This window comes from Salvia splendens, chromosome 12, assembly GCF_004379255.2.
Source record: "Salvia splendens isolate huo1 chromosome 12, SspV2, whole genome shotgun sequence".
NCBI classification, from domain to species: domain Eukaryota; kingdom Viridiplantae; phylum Streptophyta; class Magnoliopsida; order Lamiales; family Lamiaceae; genus Salvia; species Salvia splendens.
Genome location: NC_056043.1, coordinates 13,175,615 through 13,200,612, shown reverse-complemented (window position 1 = coordinate 13,200,612; position 24,998 = coordinate 13,175,615). Strand labels below are relative to the sequence as shown.

At 41.6% G+C, this 24,998-nt stretch overlaps 2 protein-coding genes across 2 annotated transcripts; both read left to right on the top strand.

The window, feature by feature from the left end:
• The first annotated feature begins 9,890 nt into the window (after positions 1-9,890).
• LOC121757576 (protein FAR1-RELATED SEQUENCE 5-like) lies at positions 9,891-11,012 on the top strand. The gene has a single exon (XM_042153101.1). It carries the CDS (start codon positions 9,891-9,893, stop codon positions 11,010-11,012), a length of 1,122 nt encoding a protein of 373 aa, XP_042009035.1.
• Positions 11,013-12,834: 1,822 nt separating this feature from the next.
• On the top strand, positions 12,835-18,228 carry LOC121759528 (eukaryotic translation initiation factor 4B2-like). Its single transcript, XM_042155147.1, has 3 exons — positions 12,835-14,113; positions 15,569-16,228; positions 17,804-18,228. The coding sequence occupies exons 1-3, from the start codon at positions 13,020-13,022 to the stop codon at positions 17,820-17,822; spliced, it is 1,773 nt and encodes a 590-aa protein (XP_042011081.1). The 5' UTR covers positions 12,835-13,019; the 3' UTR covers positions 17,823-18,228.
• The last annotated feature ends 6,770 nt before the right edge of the window (positions 18,229-24,998 follow it).

The following is a 24,998-nucleotide window of genomic DNA, read 5'->3' as shown; positions in this document are numbered from 1 at the left end:
ATGGATAGGGGTGCTGCAGACACGTGACGCCCATTGAGAGCTTCGATGCCTAGGGTGGGTCAGTTTGGTATACCGCACTGAGAATGCAATACCGCACCTTACCTAAAAATATGGTATGCAAAAAATCATACCTATACCTTACCGAATTTGGTATACCGCACTTCGGTATACCAAAAATTCGATATCGTATGTATTTGATACCGTTACCATATCGTTATTGTGCTATACCGAAATATAGTACAACATACCATTACAATTATGTGTACATAAACAAAAACTATTCCTCCGTAATTAAGTCACTTCTTTTTTACATTCGTATTGGAAAAATGATACTCCCTCCATCCCACTCTAAGTGGAACATTTTTAATACGACACGAGATTTTATGCATTGTTGTTTTGTGAGTAAAATGGGGAGATCCCAAAAAAGGAAAATGTGTAACTTAGAGTGGGATGGATGGAGTAATAAATAGATAAAAGATGAGAGAAATTAAAGTAAGAGAAGAGTTCTCTCTATAGTATTCTCTCTCTTACGTTACTCTCTATCTACTTTATCTGTTTATTATCATTTTCCCAAAACGAGCACAAAAAAGAAGTGACTCAATTACGGTGGAAGGGAAGGAGTATTGTAATATGATTTTCCCTCTGTCACAACTAAGATGACACAGTTTCCTTTTTAGTTTGTCCCAACCAAGATGATATATTTCTATATTTGGTAACTTTCTCTCTCCAATTAATACACTAAACTACATTTTACTCTCCCCAGTTAAATATTCAACTCTCTTTCTCTTTCTATTTATTACTCACACATACTATTTCTCTCTCCAATTAAGTTCGTTAACCAACAACTCCTAAAATTTCGTGTCAACTAAGAAATGTGTTCAGTATACCGCGGTGAAAATCTATACCTTTACCCTACCAAAATCTATCGGCAAGGTATCGTACCGTACCAAAAAATCCGTATTTTCGCTATTTTTTCGGTAGATAAGCGCGGTATTTCGGTAATTTTACCCAGCCTAAGCGGCGTCGTGCCCGAAGGGGGTGGAGGGTAGTTTACTGGGGTGGGTTAGGGTTTTATTTATTTATTCATTTTTATTTTAAATTTTCAATTCTATAAAATACCCACCATTCCATACTTTAAAATTCATTCCTCATTTTACATCTTTTTTTTTTCTCTGTGTAGAAAATGGATCCGACCCTAGATGAAAATTTTATCATGGATCAGGACATGGAGTTCGTTGTCGAGGCACTGCCCTACGTTGCTTAGGAAGTTGTGAATGAAGTAACACGCATGACCGATTTCCTCCAGACGTCGGGCGCTCGTCTCAGGTTCCTACTTACACCGAGCACACATCTCGGGTTCCTCCATACACCGAGCACACGTCTGGGGTTACTAAAGATCTGAGATACACGGCCGCATCCAGCACTACTGAAAGCCATCTACATGATCCAGCTGTGGAGAAGATTTCCGCTCAATTGAGGATATGGAAATGAGTATGACATTCTACAAATACTTCAAAGCGCAAAAGAAGGATACGCGTTGTTGAGGTGGAGCACCAAACACACGAGCTCCATGTGCGCATACTTCAGAGGAAAAATATCTTTATTACTAGTGAATGTTGAATATGAAAATCATCTCACAAAATGGAGAGAAAGGAATTTTATTGATCACATACAAATCGTGTGTTACAAAGTGAAAAAGCTAATCTATATATAGCTAAGCTAGCAACCTCACAAAAATATCTAATAACTAACTTCTAACTAAAACATCAAGCTGACTCAGCTCCCGCTGTCTTCCACATGGACAAAGGGATCCATTACATTTGTGCACGTCCACAATGCACTCCCATGCAGACGAACATCCTTCTCATCCACGCATACGATCATCTCCTCTAAGTATGCAGATATCAAGCATCAACCATCACACGATTCATTACCTTGGGTCCCACCTTGACAACGAAACGCAGCTTGGTAAGACGCTTCACCTCCGACCGTTAGGCCGGGGGTCCGAGTCACTTCGGGGGTAGGTGGGGAACCACCGTCGATCCTCCTTTTACAGTAAAAAAAAACCATCACACGATTCATTACCTTCAACACGCCCCGTCAAGATGGACTATACAAGCTATTGAAGTTCATCTTGTCTAGGATTGATTGGAATGCCGATTCTCCTAGAGGCTTGGTGAAGATGTCTGCGATCTGAAGATTGTTCCTAACATGTAAAGGTTTAATGATGCCCTGTATAAATTTTTCTCTAACCGTATGGCAATCAATCTCTATATGCTTCGTTCTTTCATGAAAAACCGGGTTGGAGCAAATATAAATTGTTGATTGGTTGTCACAGTAAAGAGGCACTGCTCTCTCTATCTTTACTCCAAATTCCTCCAACAATGACCTTGCCCAAACAACCTCACATGTCGCTTGAGCCATGGCTCGATATTCAGCCTCAGCCGATGATCTAGAAATGGTGTTCTGTTTCTTAGCCTTCCATGAGATTAAAGAGTTACCAAGAAATAGACAATATCCAGTCATGGATTTCCTTGTGTCTGGGCATGCTGCCCAATCCGCGTCTGAAAAGATACTTAATGAGGGCTTACTGCTAATGGAAAAGAACAACCCATGTCCTAGTGTGCATTTCAAATATCTCAAGACTTTCTCAGCCGCATGCCAATGATCTATGCAAGGTTTGGATACATATTGACTCAGCTTGTGTACTGAATAAGTGATGTCAGGTCTAGTAATACATAAATACAACAACCTTCCTATTAACCTTCTGTATTTTGATGGATCCTCCAGTAGAGAGCCAGAGTCTAAGTGTAGTTTCTTCATTGGATCCATAGGTATTGTTGATGGCTTGCAACCTAGAAGTCCTGCATCATTAACTAGATCCATAGCATATTTCCTCTGAGAAATTTGAATCCCTTTCTTGTTTCTTGCAATCTCACTACCAAGAAAGTACTTTGGTATTCCCAAATCCTTAAACTTGAAGTGGTTTGATAAAAATTCCTTGAAACTCTCAGTCATTTTAGGGTCTGAAGTGGCTAGCAGAATGTCATCTACATAGACTACTATGCCAAAGAAACCTGATGTATCATTCTTGTAGAAGAATGAGTGATCAGAGGTCGATTGCTTCAGTCCAAACTCTTTTAGAACCTCTAAAAGCTTGAGATACCACTGCCTAGAGGCTTGCTTAAGGCCATATAGGGATTTCTTCAATCTGCATACTAGTGTTGAGTTAGGAGTGGCCCCCTCAACACTGAGTCTGTCATATTTAAGGCCTTGTGGTATAGTCATGTAAATTTCCTCTTCTAGATCACCATATAGGAAGGCATTGTTGACATCTAGATGGCTTAGTGACCAGCCATAGATTGCAGCTAAAGAAAGCATTATTTTTACAGTGGTGAGCTTAGCTACATGTGAGAAAGTATCCAAAAACTCTACACCTTCAAGCTGAGTGAAGCCCTTGGCCACAAGTCTAGCTTTGAAACGTTCTACAGTAGCATCTGCATGGTACTTGACTTTGTATATCCACTTACAGTCAATAGGAATTTTCCCAGGTGGTAGAACCGTGATAAACCAAGTGTTGTTTCTAATCAAGGCTGATAACTCTTCTTGCATTGCCAATTGCCACTCTTTTATTTCCGAGGCTTGGGTGTATGTGTGAGGTTCATATATGGCAGACATGGTGATGATATATTTCAGATACTCAGGAGAAAGTTTGGATAAGCTGAAGTGTGCTGAGATGGGATAGATAGAAGAGGATGTGACAGAGTTACAGATATAATCTGTTAAATGAGGCGGAGATCTGGTCTGTCTTCCAGATTTTGTGACAATGGGAACAGAAGTCTGATTTTGATTATGGTTAGATGAAGTATCTGGAGATGGAGATGAATGATCTGTGAAGACAGGAGGAATGGGTGGACTGGTGTTCTGCACAATAGGATCAGGAAATGATGAAGATGGAAGATGAGATAGAGGGAATATGTTTTCATGGAAGACAACATGTCTGGTGATTATTTCCTGCATAGTGTCCAAGTTTAGAAGTTTATAGCCCCTGAATCCAGTTGGATAGCCAAGAAGAACACATTTTGTTGCTCGGGGTGAGAATTTGTCTCTGCCTCTGTGCAATGTGGAGGCATAACAAAGACAACCAATGACTCTTAAGTGAGTATAGGAAGGGGGTTTGTCAAAAAGCATCTGGAAGGGTGTGAGATTGTTTGGAAGAACAGAAGAAGGAGTCCTGTTTATCAAGTAAGATGCACCAAGGATACAATCCCCCCATAATTGAATAGGTAAATGAGATTGGAACAACAAGCTTCTAGCAACATTGAGAATGTGTTTGTGTTTTCTTTCAACCCTTGCATTTTGTTGGGGTGTTTCAACACAAGAATGCTGTGTGATGGTTCCAAAGGAGGTGTATAAAGAGGGTTATTGAACTCTGGGGCATTATCAGATCTGATGGCCTTGATTTTGGTGGAAAATTGAGTTTGAACAGTGCTGAAAAACTGAGTAGGTATGGATTGAACATCAGATTTATTTTGCATCAAAAAAGTCCAAACAAACCTGGAATAATCATCCACTATTGTCAAGAAATATTTATATCCCTGATGTGTATGATGGGAAAAAGGACCCCAAACATCACAATGGATAAGATCAAAAGGAGACTTAGCAACGTTCTCTGATGTGAGGAAAGATAAACGTTGCTGCTTGGCTAAAGGGCAAATATCACAGATAGTGTGAACTTTATTTGATATTGAAAGAGTATCTGACATAGATTTCAGTTTATTGAAAGATAAATGGCCCAATCTTTTATGCCAAGTATCAATGTTTACAACAGAATTGGTACAAGGTGAATGGGAATTGAAATGGGATAAATTTCTGGAAACTTGAGCTGAAGAAGCTTGGGACAGATCTTGATCAGGATTGACATCTATAGTGTAAAGGTTCCCCAATCTTCTACCCTTCCCAATCACAATGTCCTGAGAAGCTCCTGAATTTGAATAGAATTATGAGTAAAAATGACATTACATGATAATGAACTTGTTAGAGAGCTGATGATATCAGATTAAAGGAGAAAGTGGGAACTAATAAAACGGAGTAGAGGGTGATGGTAGGAGTCAAGCAGATTGTTCCTATGTGAGTTATGGGAACACTAGATCCATTTGGAAGCTTGACAGAGGCATTCTTGACTGGAGTATAAGATGTAAACAAATATAGGTTGCAACAAACGTGATGTGTTGTACCTGTGTCTAAAAGCCAAGTAGAAGATGGCACAAATATAGTTGCCACAAGATGATTGCAAAAAATAGTACCTGTGAATGGAGATGATGGAGACTGTATAGGTGGTGAACTTTGTTGTGCGGCTGAAGTAGGAGTGGAGGAAGGTCCAGTGGCAAGTTGGCTTTGCAACAAAGTTATCAGCTGTTGACATTGAGCAAAGGTCGGCATGGTTGATCCTACTGAACTCTTCTCATTTAAGTCAGCCAAACTGTCATCAACAAAGTTCACAGACTTAGCAGAAGTAAATTCTCTGGAATTGGAGTTTGATTTGAATTTTCCTTTCCCAAAACTTGGTGGAAAACCGTGTAATGCAAAGCATTTATCAACCGTACGGTTTGTTTTTCCACAATGAGAGTATACTCTTCCTCGATTATAATAACCAGAAGCAGTATTTGTAGAGTAAGGTTATTCACTTGGAGATGGTGGCATCATGTGAGTATACTTTGATGAATCGATCCCCCCTATGGTGCGCTGCCTCTCCTCTTGAAGAACTAGAGAAAAGGCTTTAGAAAGAGTAGGTAAGGGCACCATGGACAATATGTGTGAACGAATCTGAGAGTAAGTAGAGTTCAGTCTAATTAAAAATTGCATTACACATTCTGCCTCTTGATGATTGTGCCATTTTGTTGAGCTCTGGCATCTGCAGGTTGCACATACACACCATGAAATAGGTTGAGTGTGCTTGTACTCATCCAAAATGATTTGAAGATTAGTGAAGTAGCTGTTTACATCATCATCTCCCTGAGTCAGAAACATAATCTTCTGCTTGAGTTGGTAGATGCGAGCAGAGTCGCATTGAGAGAACCGATCGCGTAAATCTATCCAAATCTCTTTAGCATCATCTAGATACATGATGCTAGAACAAATTTGAGAAGATAAGGAGTTTCTAATCCATGAAACTACCATACTGTTGCATCAGATCCATGTGTTATAGAGAAGATCATCATCTTGCGGTTTAAGGAGAGTGCCATTGATAAACACCAGTTTGTTTTTAGCTAACAAAGCAGTAGACATTGATCGACTCAAATTAACATAGTTAGAGCCATCAAGTACCTGAGACACCAATTGAATTCCAGGATTGTCCCTCGGATGTAAAAAATATGGACTAGAGAAGTCCTCGGCCGGCAGAACATGATTTGCAGCTCCACCGCCGCCTCGCCGCGCCGCCATTGCAGATCAGAAAAAGGAAGCGGAAGAAGTTTATACTGATACCATGTTGAATATGAAAATCATCTCACAAAATGGAGAGAAAGGAATTTTATTGATCACATACAAATCGTGTGTTACAAAGTGAAGAAGCTAATCTATATATAGCTAAGCTAGCAACCTCACAAAAATATCTAAGAGCATCTCCAGTAAGACTGGACGTTAAATAGCCCTCATATAGCCTTCACACTGCCACATCATCAGCACTACAATTCTCCTGCCACATCAGCTTGCCACATCAACTGGACATCAAATAGCCCTCACATAGCCTTCACACTACCTATCCACATCACTAATAACAATTATATAATTTAATTTACACTCGTATCAACATACGAAATTTAATTTACGAGACAAATACGGAAAATTCGAATAATAATATTAAAACTTAAAAAGTACATTAATTTTAAAAAAAAGTACAATAATTTAAAAAAAAGTACAAAAATTAAAAAGTACATTAATTTAAAAAAGTAAAACAAAATCACTCCTCGCCGCCGTCCTCGTCTCCGTCGTCGCCCAGCGCATCGTCACCGTCGTCGCCGCCGCCTCTGTCGCCACCTACGCCGCGGCTATTCCCGCTGGTGTCCCTCCTCATCGCCTCCAATTCTTCACGCTGGCTCTGGAGCAATACACGAAGAAAATCCTTCACCTCGGGGTCCACCGCCGCTTGGAAGTCGGCTAAGGTCTTCACCATTTGAGCTCGCGTTTGTTGGCGCGCGAAGAATTTGAGCTCCTCGGTAGACCTACCGAGGGGGGATGTCGAATGGACCCCCTGGGAACTCGGGGTGCCCCCCCTCGCAACCTGTTGCGCCCGCTTTTGGCCAACCGGGGGAGGTCGGCGACCGAACGAACGAGGAGTCGGGACCTCCTGGGCCGTCTCGGGGAGGTCTGTCGAACCACCGCTGCTGCCGCTATAATCTCTGGTATAGTTCAGTTTCTGCCTCTTCGGCCAGCCAGCGTCGACGCCTGCCCGGAATTTCTCCGACTCGTTGAGCACAACGTAGCAGTTCCAGTAGGTGAACTCATAGTACTTCTTCTGCGGATCGGGGTAGGCTCTCTCCGCAATCCTCCTGCAGTCTTCCTCTGTTTGGCCACTGGTCTGCATGCGGAGGGCGTTGGCGTACAAACCCGAAAATCGAGAGACGCCAGACCTGATTCTGTCCCAGCACTTCCGGACCTCCTCCCCGGTGCACGGTCTCCCTTCAGGGCAAAATGCCTGTAGGCTGCGGCTATCTTGGCCCACAAGTTGACGATCCTCTGGTTGTTCGAAACGAGAGGATCGTCGCAGACACTCACCCACGCCTTGGCAACCGCAACGTTCTCCGCGTCCGTCCACTTCCTCTGGCCCCGGATTTCGGCCTCCGGCTGCGACGACTCGCCGACCTTATTGGCCTTGCCCTTCTTCTTACCCCGCCCTACTCCCTGGCTTTGAATGAGAGTTTCCGGAACCTCGTTCATATCAAAACCCAAGTCCGCTAAGGAGAAGGTCTCCGTATACTGTGCATCCGTTGGGTCGATGTGTGTGAAGAACTGGTGGAAAAATCAAAAGTCGGCCGATAGGCGTTGTCCCCCCGTGCGTCCCCTGCGCCGGGGGAATCATCTGCTGCGCCGGTGGAATCATCTGCTGGGCCGGTGGCTGCATCCCGGGTGCCCACCCCGGCATCATCTGCATAGGGGGTTGCATGCCGGGTGCCCACCCCGGCATCATCTGCATAGGGGGCTGCATGCCGGGTGCCCACCCCGGCATCATCTGCTGCCACGGGTACATGTTGTAGTACCCGGTCATCGGAGGCCAACCCCGGGAGTCGGGGGGCTTCTGAGACCCTACACCGGGAGGCGGGGGAGTCTGAGACCATCCCCCGGGAGTCACTGGAGTACCTTCGTAGTTGTTCTCCATTGCTCGTTATTGATCTTGAACAGAAAGTAAGGTAGAGAGAGTACTCGTTAAAACAAGTGGTGCGAACGAAAATGACGTTCAAAGCGCGTATATATAGTGTTTTCAAAAGAAAAAAAATTAAAAATAAAATCTGACGCCGGTTTGACGCCGATCCGGGACCCACAATGGCGCCGTGAGGATCGGCGTCGGAACCGGCGTCATCGCGCGAATCGGCATGGCCACGCCGATTTCGCCGACGCCGGTTCCAATGGTTCGGCGTTAGAACCGGCGTCGGCGAAAAATCAGCGTCGCGATTTTGACGCCGGCATTGGAGATGCTCTAATAACTAACTTCTAACTAAAACATCAAGCTGACTCAGCTCCAGGTGTCTTCCACATGGACAAAAGGATCCATTACATGTGTGCATGTCCACAATTCACTCCCATGCAGACGAACATCCTTCTCATCCACGCATACGATCATCTCCTCTAAGTATGCAGATATCAAGCATCAACCATCACACGATTCATTACCTTCAACAGTGAACTCTCTATGAAGTTATAATTCTGTTTTAATATCTACGAAGCCGTTTGAATGTATATATATTGTGTTATCGTATTTTAGTTTACAAGTGAATTTAATGAATAATGCAAACTAAATGTTCGGCATGGATAAATGGCAGACATTGTAGGAGTTCCGGCAGAGACAGAAATCAGGGGAAATGATAATGTGGCCGAGGCATGACCTGGGATTAGATGCTCTAAAAGACTCTGGAGCTCCTAACAAATCATATTTCTCCACGTCACCGGGTGGGCCCAATCAAACAAAAACCGGCGCACAACCCACGTTGGAGCGTGTTCGCACGCGCCTCCATATTCTCGCGTTGCAGCAGATATCATCTTTTCCCTTTCTTCTTATTAACTTCCAATATCGAGAATTGTTCTGCTACGCAACTTGTGTGAGCGTTATGTGAGCGACTCTGATCCGAACCATGTAGGAGAGAGTTCGAAAATTTAGTTCTTTCTGTTTTGGATTCTACTACGCATTATAATGGAGTATATCTTAATTTATTCAATATTTTAGGCTTAGATTTGTTTTCCTTTTTTATTTCTATATGTACTTGTACAAATCTATTGGACTTATTTTATTAAAAATTATATATTCTGCAATCCTTTACATGTTTCCTCCATCAGAATTTTTGAAGTATCCTCTCTCTCCCTCTCTGGATTTTCTACCGAGTTGCATCAAATTTGGTCAGGTAATATTTTTAGTCTATTTGCCTTATGTTTATTCAAAATAGTGAAATTATAGATTTTGTAGTTAAAAAGTTTGGTCTATGGAGAAATTTAATAGAACAATTATTGTGTTGCATACGTTTTTAGTTCAGAAACTAATTAAACAACATGCGTGATGTTGTAAATCCTAAACGACCACTAATCTTTAGTTTTATTTAGGCTCTAGTATTGTTTGCTACTTACTTTTTTGTATATATTAATGTTTTTTAAATTTATTTTTTAGTCTAAGGAGTGAAGATATGAATGATGAACTGCATATTCCTCAAACTGCGAATGATCGAAAGCCACAAATTGGAATGAAATTTGCATCAATAGATGATGCATTTGAATTCTACAATCAATATGCACGTGAAGCTGGTTTTAGTGCAAGAATAAGCAATAGTAAAAAGAATAAGATGAATGAAGTTGTTTGGAAACAATTTGTATGCTTTAAAGCTGGTCAAACTGATGAAGTCCACTCAAAAAATCGAGCGTCGAGTGGTGGCCCGATCAAGAAAAGAGCTCGTGGTGAAGTTAGAACTGATTGTAAGGCAAAGATCTCCATTGTCAAACAACAAACTGGACCCTATTGGAGTATTAGCTTATTCTCTGAAGGTCATAATCATGGACTTTCTACTCCTTCAAAGGTGCATTTACTCCGATCACACCGTAGTGTCTCTGCTGCGAAGAGAGTGTTGACACAACAATTTTCAGAAGCTAATATACCGACCTTTCAGCAAATGCAACTAATGGAGATAGAGCATGGGGGGCCTGAAAGTGTAAGTTGCACTGAAAGAGATATCAGGAATCTTGAGAGAGATATGAGGGATGAACAGAAGGGGATCGATGCCGAAACTTTGGTAGAATTCTTTACATCTAAAAGGGAGAAAAATTCATCATTTTTCTTTGACTATGAGACAGATTTAGATAATAGGTTCAAAAGATGTTTTTGGGCAGATCATAAATCAAGGAGTGTTTATAGTGTATTCGGTGATGTTGTTGTGTTTGATGCTACCTATAACACTAATAAGTATGGAATGATTTTTACACCGTTCGTAGGAGTAAATCATCACCATCAAACAATTGTTTTTGGTTGTGGATTTCTAAGTGATGAGAAGACAGAATCATATTTGTGGCTGCTTAATAAGTTCATGGAAGCTATGCCAACAAGTGCACCAAAACCAATCATCACTGATCAAGATCCTACTATGACGAAAGCACTTGCACAAGTTTTGCCGAAAACAGTACACCGTTATTGTTTGTGGCACATATTGAATAAATTTCCAGAAAAGATTTCAGCAGTGACTTTCCGAGAGCAATATCAGATCATAAAAAATGTTATAAAAAATTCTACTTCTCCTGAGGAATTCGAGCATGGTTAGAAAGATGTTATTAGATCTGCTAACTTAGAGCAAAATAGTTGGATCTTGTTGATGTATGAATTGCGGCATAAGTGGGTTCCGGCATACTTTAGTCATGTATTTTTTGCTGGGATGTCAAGTAGTCAGAGATCTGAGAGTTCGCATTCATTTTTCAAAAAGTATGTCTCTCACAAGAACTCATTGATGGATTTTATCACTCGATTCAATCGAGCACTAAGACACCAAAGACACAATGAGTTAGTTGCTGATCATATTGACATGAATGAGCATCCCAAAATCAAAACAAATTGGCCGATGGAAGCGCAAATGGTTAAAGTGTACACGAAGAAAAAATGGACGGAATTTCAAGATGAAATGAGTCAAAGTCATGGTTACTTTGTGGAGCATACCACTACAAGAGAAGATATCATGATTTACAATGCTGTAAGCTTTCAAAGTTCCTCCTCAAAACCAAGGCAACTCATGCATGATAGACAAAGAGATCATATAACTTGTAGTTGTGGAAAATTCGAGTTTGATGGCATTCTGTGCAGACACATTCTAGTTTTTTAATGAGATTAATCATTTATTTTCATCTTCTCTATGCATTAAATTTGGTTTTATGAGATTGGTCATTTATTTCGTTATATTTTTATGGACAAAATATGTACTCCACAATAATTGAACTGAAATAGGTAATTGTGTACAAAACACACATAATAAAGAATAGACAATTGAAATAATTAGCAGTGTTTTTCAGGAACTTCAAAGCTAATGAATGGAGTAGTGCTGAATTGAGATGCTACTTTATTTGATCAGAAAGTTATTACGAGAATGAGATTTCTTTAATGGCCATCAGCAATAATTCAGTTATTACTAGTCACTTATATCATGAGTGATGAAGAAACTGACATAAGTAGTCTGCTTTTGGAAGTTGAACATCCATCTCATGCCCAACCTTCAATATGAATTAATAGTATAAACTACTCATATCGCCTAATAGTTCTGCAGATTTGGAAGAAAGCATAAAATCAAAACATCAAAAACTAAAACACGAGCCAGTGACATATAAGTGTATAACAAAACCGAAGGAGTATCTCAACATTCAAGAGTTACAGTAATTTGACAAGTGCATATTTCTTGTTTTTTGCTACACTGATGCAACAAATTTTAGACGACATTTTGCTGTTTAAGTTAATCAGAAGAGAAATTATTGATGATTTACTGCATCTCGATCTCTTCTAGTTTCATCTTCCAACATTATATTCTTAAAAAATTCCACAAACATAAAATCCACCCCACCGCACACCCCTCGTTCCTTTTCATTAAATTGAGGAATTTGACCGATGGTGAAAAAGCATTCACCAAAAAATCCAGCGCTGCCACCACCAGATCCCTCTCCGGATTTCCCACGGGATTACAGCCTATTGTGCTGATCGTGCTGCCGTTGAACTCCCCCACCGTGAAGACAAAGTTTATGTCTCAGCGGTCGCCCAAGTCTGCAGATCAGCGAAGGTCGCCACCCCTGGGCGCGCCCGAGCGCCGCCGAATTGATGTCCGATTCCGCCGTGACGTTCTGCGGCGAATTTCCGACAAACTCACGGCGATGCAGAGAAAAATCCAAAGAGGAAGAGATATATTCAAAATTTTGAAATCTAAAAGGAGAGAGATAAAAGGTATAAATAGAAAGAGAAAAGAAATAAAAATAAGAATGTGTTTTCCTCTCTCTCCTACGTGGATCAGAGTCGTTCACATAAGTTGTGCAGCAGAATAGTTCTCACTTCCAATATATATATATATATATATATATATATATACTTTTCTTCAAATTTTCAGAAAATTTCATAAAATTTTGGTTGTGAATCGTGATTCAGATGGAACCAGATTCGGAGCCCCGATTGGAGACCCGGAGTACAATTCTTTTATACATCTCGTCTTTCTATATTTAAACTTGCCGATTTTGGGGGAAACGATAAAAAAGGAAACTAAACAAAATTCACATTTAATTGCGAGAGATCTTTGGAGGAAATGTCGAAATCGCCATGGGGAATCGGCGCCTGGGCTGCCGAGACCGAGAGGGAGGAGGCCGAGCAGCGAGAAGCCGAGGAGAAGGCGGCCGCTGGCAGTTTTCCTAGCCTGAAGGAAGGCGTGAGCACAGCCAAGCAGAAGAAGAAGACGAAGATGACTCTACAGGAATTTAGGGTTATGCCGTCTCAAGGCCGCGGCCTGACGCCGGAGGAAATGCTCCGCCTCCCAACGGGGCCGAAGGAGCGGTCGGCGGAGGAAATGCAGTACGGTAGATTGGGAGGCGGGTTCTCCAATTACGGGTCGAGACCTGGACCGAGCGGGCCTAATTCGGGTCGGATGGAGTATGAGGGCCGGAAATCTTATGGATTTGAGGATGATGGGCGGAGGGGACCTTTGCAGCAACCTAGGGTTTCGGAGTTCGATCAGCCTTCGCGAGCTGATGAGGTGGACAATTGGGCTTCGATGAAGAAGCAAACTGCCCTGCCGGATCACGATTCGCGCGAATCCAGGGTTTCTGGCAAGTACAGCTCACTTGGGGGTGCGTCGCGTGCCGATGAAGTGGACAATTGGGCGTCTATGAAGAAGCCTGTGTCACAGACGAGAAATTCGAGCTTTGGCTCTAGGACCGAGACTGATCGTTGGGCCCGTAATGAGAGTTTCGGGTCTGGATTCTCAAAACCTGAATCGGATAGGTGGTCTCGGAGTGAGCAAAATCACAGTTTGAGTTTGAGTTCGCCTACAATTGAGAGTGCGGAGGGGGTAAAGGTTAACAAGCCTAATCCTTTTGGGGCGGCGAGGCCGAGGGAGGAAGTGCTGGCGGAGAAAGGGTTGGATTGGAAGAAGATGGACTCGGATGTAGCAGACAAGAAACACTCGGATAGTGGTGGGAGTAGGCCCACAAGTTCGCAGTCGAGTAGGCCAGAGACTCCGCAGTCGAGCAGGTCGGAGCCGCCTCCTTCATTGGGTGAAGCTGTAATGAGGCAGAGACCGAAAGTAAATCCATTCGGGGATGCCAAGCCTAGAGAAGTTATGCTGGAGGAGAAGGGGCTGGATTGGAAGAAGATTGATCTTGAGTTGGACCGACGTGTGGACAGGTAGTAGTTAATTTCGCAATGCGTTTCGTTGCTGTTATTTCATTTGGAAAGGTGTGGTTTCTGGAGCTGTAATGACGTGGAAATTGTTTGTTAGTTAATGTCCATTTTGCTGTGATAAGTGCAAGCATGGGTAAGGGCTGTTGAAATATTGAGAATTTCATGGGTAGGGCTTTGTTTGGAATGATAATGTTGGGGAAGGGCTGTTGGTTTTGGGACAACTTAAGGGGTTTTGTTGAACAAATGGTCTCTGTTGTTTCGGATCATAGGGGAATTGCCACAGATTTTGATCTTTTTCACGGACAAACTTTTCATTTGGTTTGTTTAGTCATTCATTGACATCTGACAGAGACAAGTAGAATATTCGACTAAATGTTTAAATTTGGAAATAAATTGACGCATCTTATTGAGAATTTGGGAGTTAGTAAGAGATAGAAGGAAGTTAATATGCATTTAAAGCTATTGCAATGGTGCAGCCCATTAGGAGTATGTGAGTATTTTTAAGTCCTTAAGAGTTTAGTTGTCATATTAGGATTTAGTTATTAATTATAGATGTAGTAATGTGTATTCCGAATTTATATATAAATGCAATGAGACTGAGGAGGAAATATCTTTATAGTGCAGAAGTCAGCTTTGGTAACTTAAATATCTGTATACATTCGGTAAAAAAATTGTATTCTTGAAATCCATTTTGTAAGTCTATACCCAGTAAGGAGCATGTATTACATTAACTCCAAGATGACAATGCCAGTTGCTACAGTGGTCATACAAAAGTGCAAAGCTAGAAGGATTTGGTTTATTCTGTTCTTAATGAATGAGAAGTTCAGTATCAATCTAATCTGGTTGATTTGTAGAGTAAGGTAGAGATGTGAGCTAGTGGTGGATCATGGATGGGAATAAGGATAGAAGAAGTAATGGGATGCAGGTGTGGTGGTTTATAGGTAATTTTTGTGAGTCTACTATGTATTAAACGATATAATTTGGTTCAAGGCAACACAAGATTGGCAAGTGTTTCCAAATTGTCTAATGGAGATACGGAATTTTGTTTCCAAGAAAAGGCCTAGAGGAGTGCAATTCATTTATTTTAGCCCAAGCTGTTTCTCGATTTATGCATAATTCACATCACTTCAGATGAATGCAGAGCTTTCCTTTAAGGTGTCACATTGCTTTTGAATCTATTGCACCATGTTCTGGTTGGCAACACTAGTAGGTATATATTCGGATGTAATGGTAATTTTACTGTTTTATGTCTTTATTGTGGTACGAGAAAAGGTGCTGATACTGTACTATCTTTAATAGTTGTAGACTATTGTTATATCAGTTAATTCATGCTCTTGATAGTACTTAATCTGGTAACTTGGTTTCATCTATATTGGCGAAATTGGTGTTACCTCTTTTACCTATAGTGATACTGAAAAAAAATTAAAATAGTAAAAGCTTAAGAGATGGTATTTACAGGCCTGAGGCAGAAAAAGAGAAAAAATTGAAGGAAGAAATTGAGCAACTTAAAAGGGAATTGCTGGAAAAAATTGGTGAAGAACAAGCTGGTGTGCAAGATCAAATACATAAAAAGGAGCAGGAGTTGGAACTTCTGGTGTCTCAGTTGGATGACAAAGTTCGCTATAGTCAAAGAAATTTTGAGAGGCAGAGCCCTGGAGCTGTTCGGGATGTTGGCTTTAATGATAAACCTCCTTCTCGAACCGGATTATATGAGGGTAGATCCAGCTTTCATGACCGGCCTCCTTCTGCCTCTGGACAATATGAAGAGCCTAGAGCAGTCTATCAAGAGAGGCCTCCATCTCGTCCAGGTGCATATGAGGATTCAAGAGCTGGCTTTGCTGAGAGACCTCCTTTTCAACCTGGGGCGCATGATGATCCTGAAGTTGGGTCTAATGAAAGACCCCATTCAAGGCAGGGAGCCTATGATGAGAACAGATCTTCCTATTCTCAGAAAGCTTCTTACACAGATAGAGCATATCAAGAGCCCAGATCTCTAGATGGCAATGAAAGGCCTCGTTCACGTGGCTCTGTGAATTCATGGGCAAGACCAAGTGATGACAGAAGATATTTTCAAGGAAGTGGAGGCAGAGTATTTTCAGGCAGCAGAGATGTAGAGAGGTATGTCTCTTTAGATTTTTCTGTGTTTCATATTTTCTCCTGCACTTGCGATTAAGTGCGACAGCTCTGACTACCATATGTCTTTCGGAGCTTCTTGAAAGTTTGCCTTTTGTTGATGTTGGCTGATGAATATATTTTAGATACTCCCTCCGGTCCCCATTATATGTCCCATATTTGACCGGTATGGGTTTTAAAAATTGTTTGACTTTGTGAAGGAAAGTGGGTAGAAAAAGTTATTGGAATGTAGACCCCACTTTTATATATTAGTTTTATAAGAATTGTTAGTAGAATGAGTTAGTGGAATGTAGAGTCCATTTAGAGCCTCAGCAGTGGCGCGGAATTCCCGGCGGAATTTCCCGCGGAATTCCCAAAAACACCTCTTGCCACGTCATACGGACTTCCCACTGCACTGCCACGTCATAAGGACTTCCCACTGCACAGTGGCGGACATCCCCAAGGACTTCGTGAAGGACTTCCCACAATTAAAAAAATTTAATGCAATAAACGGGAATTCCACGCGGACGTCCGTGGGAGTCAACGCAATGACGGACGTCCGCACGCCCGTCGCGACGGAATTCCGCGTAACGCCGTGGAACTGCGGTGTCCTCGGCGGAATTCTGCATCCGTGCATACCATGCACAATGGCGCCCGTCCCGGCGGAATTCCGACCGGCGGGTCGGAATTCCGCCGGGACGGGCGCCATTACTGATGCTCTTACTAAAAGTAGTAAAATTGAAATATGATATTTACTGTCGCCGGTCGGAATTCCGCCAGGACGGGCGCCATTACTGATGCTCTTACTAAAAGTAGTAAAATTGAAATATGATATTTACTGGGGACCGTCCAAATAAGGAAATATGAGACATTTAATGGGGACCGGAGGGAGTATTGTTTAGAGAAAAGAGGTGTATACTAAATTCAAGACTTAACCTCCTCTAATTCAAGGGACTTATTGATATGACCGTCAAAAGACTGAATATAGACAATATTGAAAGGTAGCGTATAGACTTCCAGCATTTAAAGAGAGAATTCTAAGACTTCTAACAATTAAAAAGATACTTCTGACTCTTGATGTGTATTGTATTTGATCTAGTGATCTTTGGCGTTTATTAACTATCTGTTTGCAATCAACGAGTAAGAGAAATGGCATCATTTAAAAATAATTTGTCTATGTTGTAGTCCTTTGGATTTCCGTACATTTGGATTTTCTTTGTTGGGAAACATGGCTTAGATGAGCGTGTTTTTATTTTCTGCACTACTACAATTCTCACTTGCATAGATATATTTTATATAACTGAGCTTCTAGTGGGTTGATTGCACGGGACATCTATTGGTAAGTCAATAATGCCTGAAAAACTAGTCCACACAAGTCTCTATGATGTCGGGACACTCTATGCTACCTCGTGATTTCCACTCGTCATGCTAAAAGAACTTCTTACACGTAGATTATAACTCTTCACTTTTGCTGAAGTTTGAACTCATATGATTCTCAAGTTAGGATAGTTCTTCCCCCATAATATAATTTGTGGTTACATATAACACACGATTGATCGCAGTGCTTGTGTCATTTTATAGGTCAGGGTCGAGGTGGTGAACTCTCAAACCCGATTCTCCCAGGACTCAATTTCTTCCGGTCGCTCTGTGCTCACTCGCTCTCTGACTAGTTAGATGCAATAATACAATGACACCCCTGTTCCTCCTCATTTCATGATTTTTGCAGTGAGGAATGGAGCTGGAAATCTAAATTCTGATAACATACAACTCTTGCATTAATTGTTGTTGCATTTTGATGATGTATAAATTCTCATTTCCCCTCACCCTTTTTTGTTTGTCATTCTGTAGTGGGATCAAATTTCCATCTTCTCCAAAAAAGGGACATTGTAGGGCAAATCCCTCGGAATATATTTGTTTGTTTACACTGTTCGTACCTCAATCCTATGTTGTCTGATGATTCTTACTTTTAATAACAGACGATGTTGTTTCCATTTTCTTGCTAAAAATAGTCGGAAGTCGCCATCCTGCTATGCTGCTTCTTCATCGTCGTCTTCTTGTTTGAGGCTAGCAATTGTTTATAGTTAGGGTTTATATGTTAGCAGATTGGAATAACGGCATTTTTCTTATCAGATTCAACGACTTGGAAGAGGCAATGAATTCCATTTGGGGAAGTGGTATATGCTGCAATTGGCTCATACAAATAAATTATTCCAAAATAATTCTTTTATACATGCGACTCCCTCCGTCCCATAAAAATACTTATTTTTTGTTGGACATGGATTTTAATGCACAATTAGTAAAGCAAGAGAGAGATAGAAATAAAAGATAATTAAAGTATTATTAGTGGAAAATGAGTTCTACCTCTTTCGAGAAAAAAGACTTTTCAAAATAAAAAAAGTTATACTCTTGTTGGACAGATTAAAAAGTGCATATTCTTGTGGGACAAAAGAAGTATGTTAGTAAGTTTTCTTCCATGTTTGTGGTATTTCTCATGCATCTCATAAAGCCAATTATCATCATGTGCATGGCTGATTGTGCGGTACCACATCTTGGACGATTGTGCGAGGTGATTGTTGCTCACGTAGGCATTGGCATGGCTCTAATTGTAGCTGGTCTTTGGCAGTAGGAGGCTTCATCATGTGCATGACTGATTGCCTCTCTTCCTCGTACCCAATCTCGGACGATTGCTCGAGGTTGTGGTTGCCGACGTGGCATTGACATAGCTCTTATTGTATCTGATCTTTAGCAGACATGCTCATTAGGAGGCTTCATCATGTGCATGGTTGTATCTGATCTTTGACAAGCAATTGCTCATTAGGAGACTGTTAGAGTGTTAGTATACCGCAAAACATATTTTGAATGCATATATATGTAAATACTCCTTATCCATTTTTACCAGATAATGAGAAGTACTAATATTTAGTAAATATGTGTTTTACTTATGCATTTATAAGATGTTTTACTTATTTAATTTATGAGAAGCAAAAAAGTCTAATTCTTCTGTTTTGTAGATTAGTCGTGGATATGTTTATCACATAGGTGTGGCATTTGGTTATTTGTAGAAGAGAAACTGTGGAGTATTTCACAATCTAGATATGTTTTGACTACCTATCGTAAAATGTTACAGTGTCAACCCATAAATTTCCATACCTATGGGAAATAAACATCACTTGTGTCGCATAGCACTAAACGCATTTAACAGTGAGATAAGCTATTTGCGGAAAAATGAGGTCATAGTGATTTTACTTTCTTAATCATTGTTGATATAACATTAAGTATATACTAATATTTTGGTTACTTTCATTGTCTTGATATATTAAAAGGTTGGGTCTTTCACCACCCTGGAAATCCGATATGTTGGGTGGTGGTAATCAATATCTAGAGATGCTGGTATTGTTATTGCAAAGAATGGGGTGTCGGGTGAGTCATTTGGTAATGATAAGGCTAATTTCATGCATAGGTCTAGGGGTTGAATTAATACAATTATAGGGTCTAACACATGTTTTAAGCCAGGTGTGCAGAAGAATTCGCCAGGTCGAGGAACAAATAAGATGAGTTACACCATGCAAATACGGCGAATAAGTAAGCAAATTCGGAGGAAAATGACTAGACGGAGGGATCGTGAAACTGAAGGGCAGAATGGAGATTTCTGCGAAGGTTTCTAGAAGATCCTACCGCATCTATATAAGGAAGAAAGCATGCAATGCTCGGGGGACTTTTGGCACTTAGGCCTCTGGTTCTTAGCTCACACACTTCTGCATACTTAGGGGATTTTCGGAGTTTCAAAAGGGGTTACGTTTGCCGTCACTGTTGCTTTCTAATTCTCGACCTTTGTGGTGTAATACCGTCCTTGCAGAGGGCGAAGAAACAATTTCCCGTTTTTATTTTAGTGAATGCTGAAGATTTCACCGAGCTTCGTTGTTCGAAGCTCGGCTCTGTTTTCGGTTAAAATTTCCGTAGTTTATGCAATTTCTATTTTCCGTATTTGAGCTGCTGTTGAGTTTTGGTTATGGATGTTCATTATTTTGAGTTTGTTGTGATTACTGAGTTGGATGTTTGAGTTTCGTGTTGGTTGCTGAGTTTGGGTGGAATCGTTGGAATCTGGTGTTGATCGAAGTAGATCTAGGTGAACGTAGATCTGGTGTAGATCTGGGTCAGTTTGCTTGGATCCGGAGTGGATTGAGTTTCCGACGTTGGATCTGAAGAGTGATTGAGATTTATGCCTAGCTTTCGTGTTTTCATTTCATTTCGCGTAGTAAACGTAGATCTGTTTTATTTCCGGTTGTTTGCAAGTTTCCGACGTCCGAATTTTTTACATTTTGTTCGAATCCCGGTATATGCTCTGTTTTCTTCATCTTCGTGTTTGATTCAGCTGAAGTTAAGTATGTCATAGTTAGTTAGGTTCATAGTTTGTTAGTTGCAGCCTTTCTTCCGTACTTGATATTTCTGGAAGTTGGTCCCCACTTCTATTTGCGTTATGTTTAGCTATAGTTGGTAATTGTTTGCTTTGTCTAGGAAGTAAGTTTAAAATTACGTAGATCTAAGGATGTTCGATGTCTGCATGCTGTTTACAGTTTACTAGGTCTAGTGTTTAATTTCGTGCTTAGGTCTAGAAATAGTTATATCTCAACCCAAGTTTGCGTGGCAGCAGCCGTTTTCTAACCAAAAATCTCTAGATGCTTTCTTACGTGTCCATCTTCGTGGGATCGACCCCTTGCTTCTCTATACTAGTCGATAGTATAACGGGTTGAGGGATATTTGAACGCGAGAGTTTGTGTGTCCATTGACAGAGTCTTCCGCGTCGCCTTGATTTCCTAGACCTAGTGTTTAGTGGATTCATTGGACTTGGCAGCTCGATCTAGAAGTTTATTATACACACACTCACACTAACGACAAGCGTGTTTCAGGTAATAACCTCAAGTGGTGTTTGGAAATAAGATTTGTTATTCAGAAAATTGGTCAGTTGCAATTTGTTATTCCACAAATAATGAATAAAGTTTCTGAACTATACCATTTTGGGAAACATATGTTAATTAATTAAAAAGTCAAATAACATGCTTAGAATTAATTAATGTATAGTTTTATTTTAAACACAAGAAGTAATTAAATTAATAAGGAAACCTCGAATTAGTCATAATTTCATATTGTACAGACAATGAATATTATTTCACTATAATGGCTTATTATAAATTTAATTTAGACTTGAATTAAATTGAATTTCAATTTAATTAGTGAAAGCTTGAATATAGGCCCAAGTCCATCCTCCATTGATACATGAGCCTGTACTAAACTCTATATAAAGAAGATTATGCGAGAGAGACCGGATATAAGTCCTTTCATTTTGATAAGCTTTACCTACACAAAGATAAAAATTGGAATTCAGTTTCAGTAAACATGTAAGATGATCTATGGTTGAGAACCTACGGTCTTCACATGGAGAAGTAAACAATCAATTTCAGTTCATTGAATCTTAACGGCATGATCTTCTATCCGTAGAATTCACGAATTAGGGTTTGTATTCCTTATGCATGAATTATATGAGTTCCTAGCATGCAACCTGATTGAATCGCACGAATAGTGATAATCTAATTATCATCTAAATAGATCATATTTGCCGATTTATTTGTTCTGCAAAATTTCCCGCTCCAATCCCCGACAGAGGCTTCACCAAGTGCATGGTTGTCTGCCACTTGTCCTCGTACTCGGACGATTGGATGAGGTGTTCATTGTTGGTGTAGGCATTGGCATAATAACTCTGATTGCTGCCGATCTTTGGCAAGCTATACTCAGTAGGAGGCTTCATCATGTGCATGGTTGGCCGCCTGTCCTCCTTGTCCCTCATCTCGGAAGATTGCGCGCCGCAGTCGTAGGCATTGTAGCTCTGATTGTAGCTGATCTTTGGCCGACAATATTCGGTAGGAGGCTTCATCATGTGCATGGTTGGCCGCCTGTCCTCCTTGTCCCTCATCTCGGAAGATTGCGTGCCGCAGTCGTAGGCATTGTAGCTCTGACTGTGGCTGATCTTTGGCCGACAATATTCGGTAGGAGGCCTCATCATGTGCATGGTTGGCCGCCTGTACTCCTTGTCCCTCATCTCGGAAGATTGCGCGCCGCAGTCGTAGGCATTGTAGCTCTGATTGTAGCTGATCTTTGGCCGACAATATTCGGTAGGAGGCTTCATCATGTGCATGGTTGGCCGCCTGTCCTCCTTGTCCCTCATCTCGGAAGATTGCGTGCCGCAGTCGTAGGCATTGTAGCTCTGACTGTGGCTGATCTTTGGCCGACAATATTCGGTAGGAGGCCTCATCATGTGCATGGTTGGCCGCCTGTCCTCCTTGTCCCTCATCTCGGAAGATTGCGCGCCGCAGTCGTAGGCATTGTAGCTCTGATTGTAGCTGATCTTTGGCCGACAATATTCGGTAGGAGGCCTCATCATGTGCATGGTTGGCCGCCTGTCCTCCTTGTCCCTCATCTCGGAAGATTGCGCGCCGCAGTCGTAGGCATTGTAGCTCTGACTGTAGCTGATCTTTGGCCGACAATATTCGGTAGGAGGCTTCATCAAGTGAATTATCTGAAAAAAAGTACTCTCTTAATTGTTTGATATTGTAGCTGTCTCTACAGCTTCTACTTATAGGGTCTCGTTTGCATTGGTTTTGTCTGGATGGGGATGCATCTGATTCGATTCCCATAATTTATGTGAGGAATCTTCGTACAGCTTTCATTCCACTTGGGAAGAATCTTGCATGGAGATCATACAAATTGATTGGGGGCTCCAATCAACAGTTGAGATTCTAACTGTCAAATTTCAAATTGTTAAAGATAAAGATAAACCCACACATATTTTAGATTATCATAAACACTGTTATAAAGATTTGACCTTTAGTGCAAATTATAGCAATTGCAGAAAAAAGCAAATGTAATGAGTTGCACATCAGTGGATGTTAATGATAGGAGTGCTATTTTTCTGAAAAAAATATTCGGACATGCCAACCTTTAACAATGACAAACACCATCATAAATTATCGAGGGGTATCAGATTCTTTGTTTCATTTGACCTTTTTTTTCCCCTCACCAAGTTCTTAGTATATCAATAAACAAGAAACAATGTTCAAATTTCTAAAACAACAAGAATCCTCTGTTTCAGACAAAACGTGGATATACTGAGTAAAAACAGCAAGAAAATCTCAAGAATTCGAGAGCTGAATCATCATATCTCAATTAGAAATTCTAAACAGTTTGAGAGGCCAAAAAATGAAGAAGTTGACAATCTGTAGATGAATCTATTAGCTCACACCAAAACCTTTCCTAAGACAGATAAACAGCCAGTAACAATGATGAACCAACCCCGCGCAGTCATAGCGCGTTTATGTAATTATGTAACACCCTAGTTACAACAAGTAGTTCCCAGCAACAAGTAATTATGTAATGAGTCGTCATTGGACCTCACATGAAGTTGTGCTCGAGGCGGGCCATTTGCAGCCGCTGCCGATTCCTTCGCAGGTTTGGGAGGATGTGTCTATGGATTTCATCACGGCCCTGCCTCAGTCCCGTGGATTTTGTGGTGTAGCAAACCATATCCCACATCGAAGAATGGACGAGAGTTGCAAACATATAAATGGGCTTCCCCAACTCCATTAGTATGAGGCCTTTTGGGGAGTACCCCAAGAGCAAAACCGTGAGGGCTTTGTCCAAAGCGGACAATATCATACTAATGTGGAGTTCGGATGTGCACCACCGGGACCCAACAGTAGTATCAGAGCTCTGGTTCAGGGGCTGGGCCTGTGTGGCTCGGGGTTCGGTGGGTTGCACTTGCAAGTTCTCCGATGTGGTGTGTGAGCTGGGGTGACCTGGTGACCTGTAACATGGGTGCACAGACATGTGGTCTTGGTCTGGTGGTCTTGGTTTGAGGGGAGGATTGTGGTGAAGCAACCCATATCCCACATCGGAGAATGGACAAGAGTTGCAAGCATATAAATGGGCTACCTCAACTCCATTAGTATGTGGCCTTTTGGGGAGTACCCCAAGAGCAAAACCGTGAGGGCTTTGTCCAAAGCGGACAATATCATACTAATGTGGAGTTCGGATGTGCACCACCGGGACCCAACAGTAGTATCAGAGCTCTGGTTCAGGGGCTGGGCCTGTGTGGCTCGGGGTTCGGTGGGTTGCACTTGCAAGTTCTCCGATGTGGTGTGTGAGCTGGGGTGACCTGGTGACCTGTAACATGGGTGCACAGACATGTGGTCTTGGTCTGGTGGTCTTGGTTTGAGGGGAGGATTGTGGTGAAGCAACCCATATCCCACATCGGAGAATGGACAAGAGTTGCAAGCATATAAATGGGCTACCTCAACTCCATTAGTATGTGGCCTTTTGGGGAGTACCCCAAGAGCAAAACCGTGAGGGCTTTGCCCAAAGCGGACAATATCATACTAATGTGGAGTTCGGATGTGCACCACCGGGACCCAACAGTAGTATCAGAGCTCTGGTTCAGGGGCTGGGCCTATGTGGCTCGAGGTTCGGTGGGTTGCGCTTGCAAGTTCTCCGATGTGGTGTGTGAGCTCGACCAACACCTGGGGTGACCTGGTGACCTGTAACATGGGGGCACAGACATGTGGTCTTGGTCTGGTGATCTTGGTTTGAGGGGAGGATTGTGGTGAAGCAAACCATATCCCACATCGGAGAATGGACAAGAGTTGCAAGCATATAAATGGACTACCTCAACTCCATTAGTATAAGGCCTTTTGGGGAGTACCCCAAGAGCAAAACCGTGAGGGCTCTG

Excerpts from the sequence above, each read along its gene's own strand:
- LOC121757576 (XM_042153101.1), top strand. The coding sequence starts at position 9,891 with ATGAATGATGAACTGCATATTCCTCAAACTGCGAATGATCGAAAGCCA.
- LOC121759528 (XM_042155147.1), top strand. The coding sequence starts at position 13,020 with ATGTCGAAATCGCCATGGGGAATCGGCGCCTGGGCTGCCGAGACCGAG. Across the intron at positions 14,114-15,568 it reads TTGGACCGACGTGTGGACAG|GCCTGAGGCAGAAAAAGAGA; the intron begins GTAGTAGTTAAT and ends TGGTATTTACAG.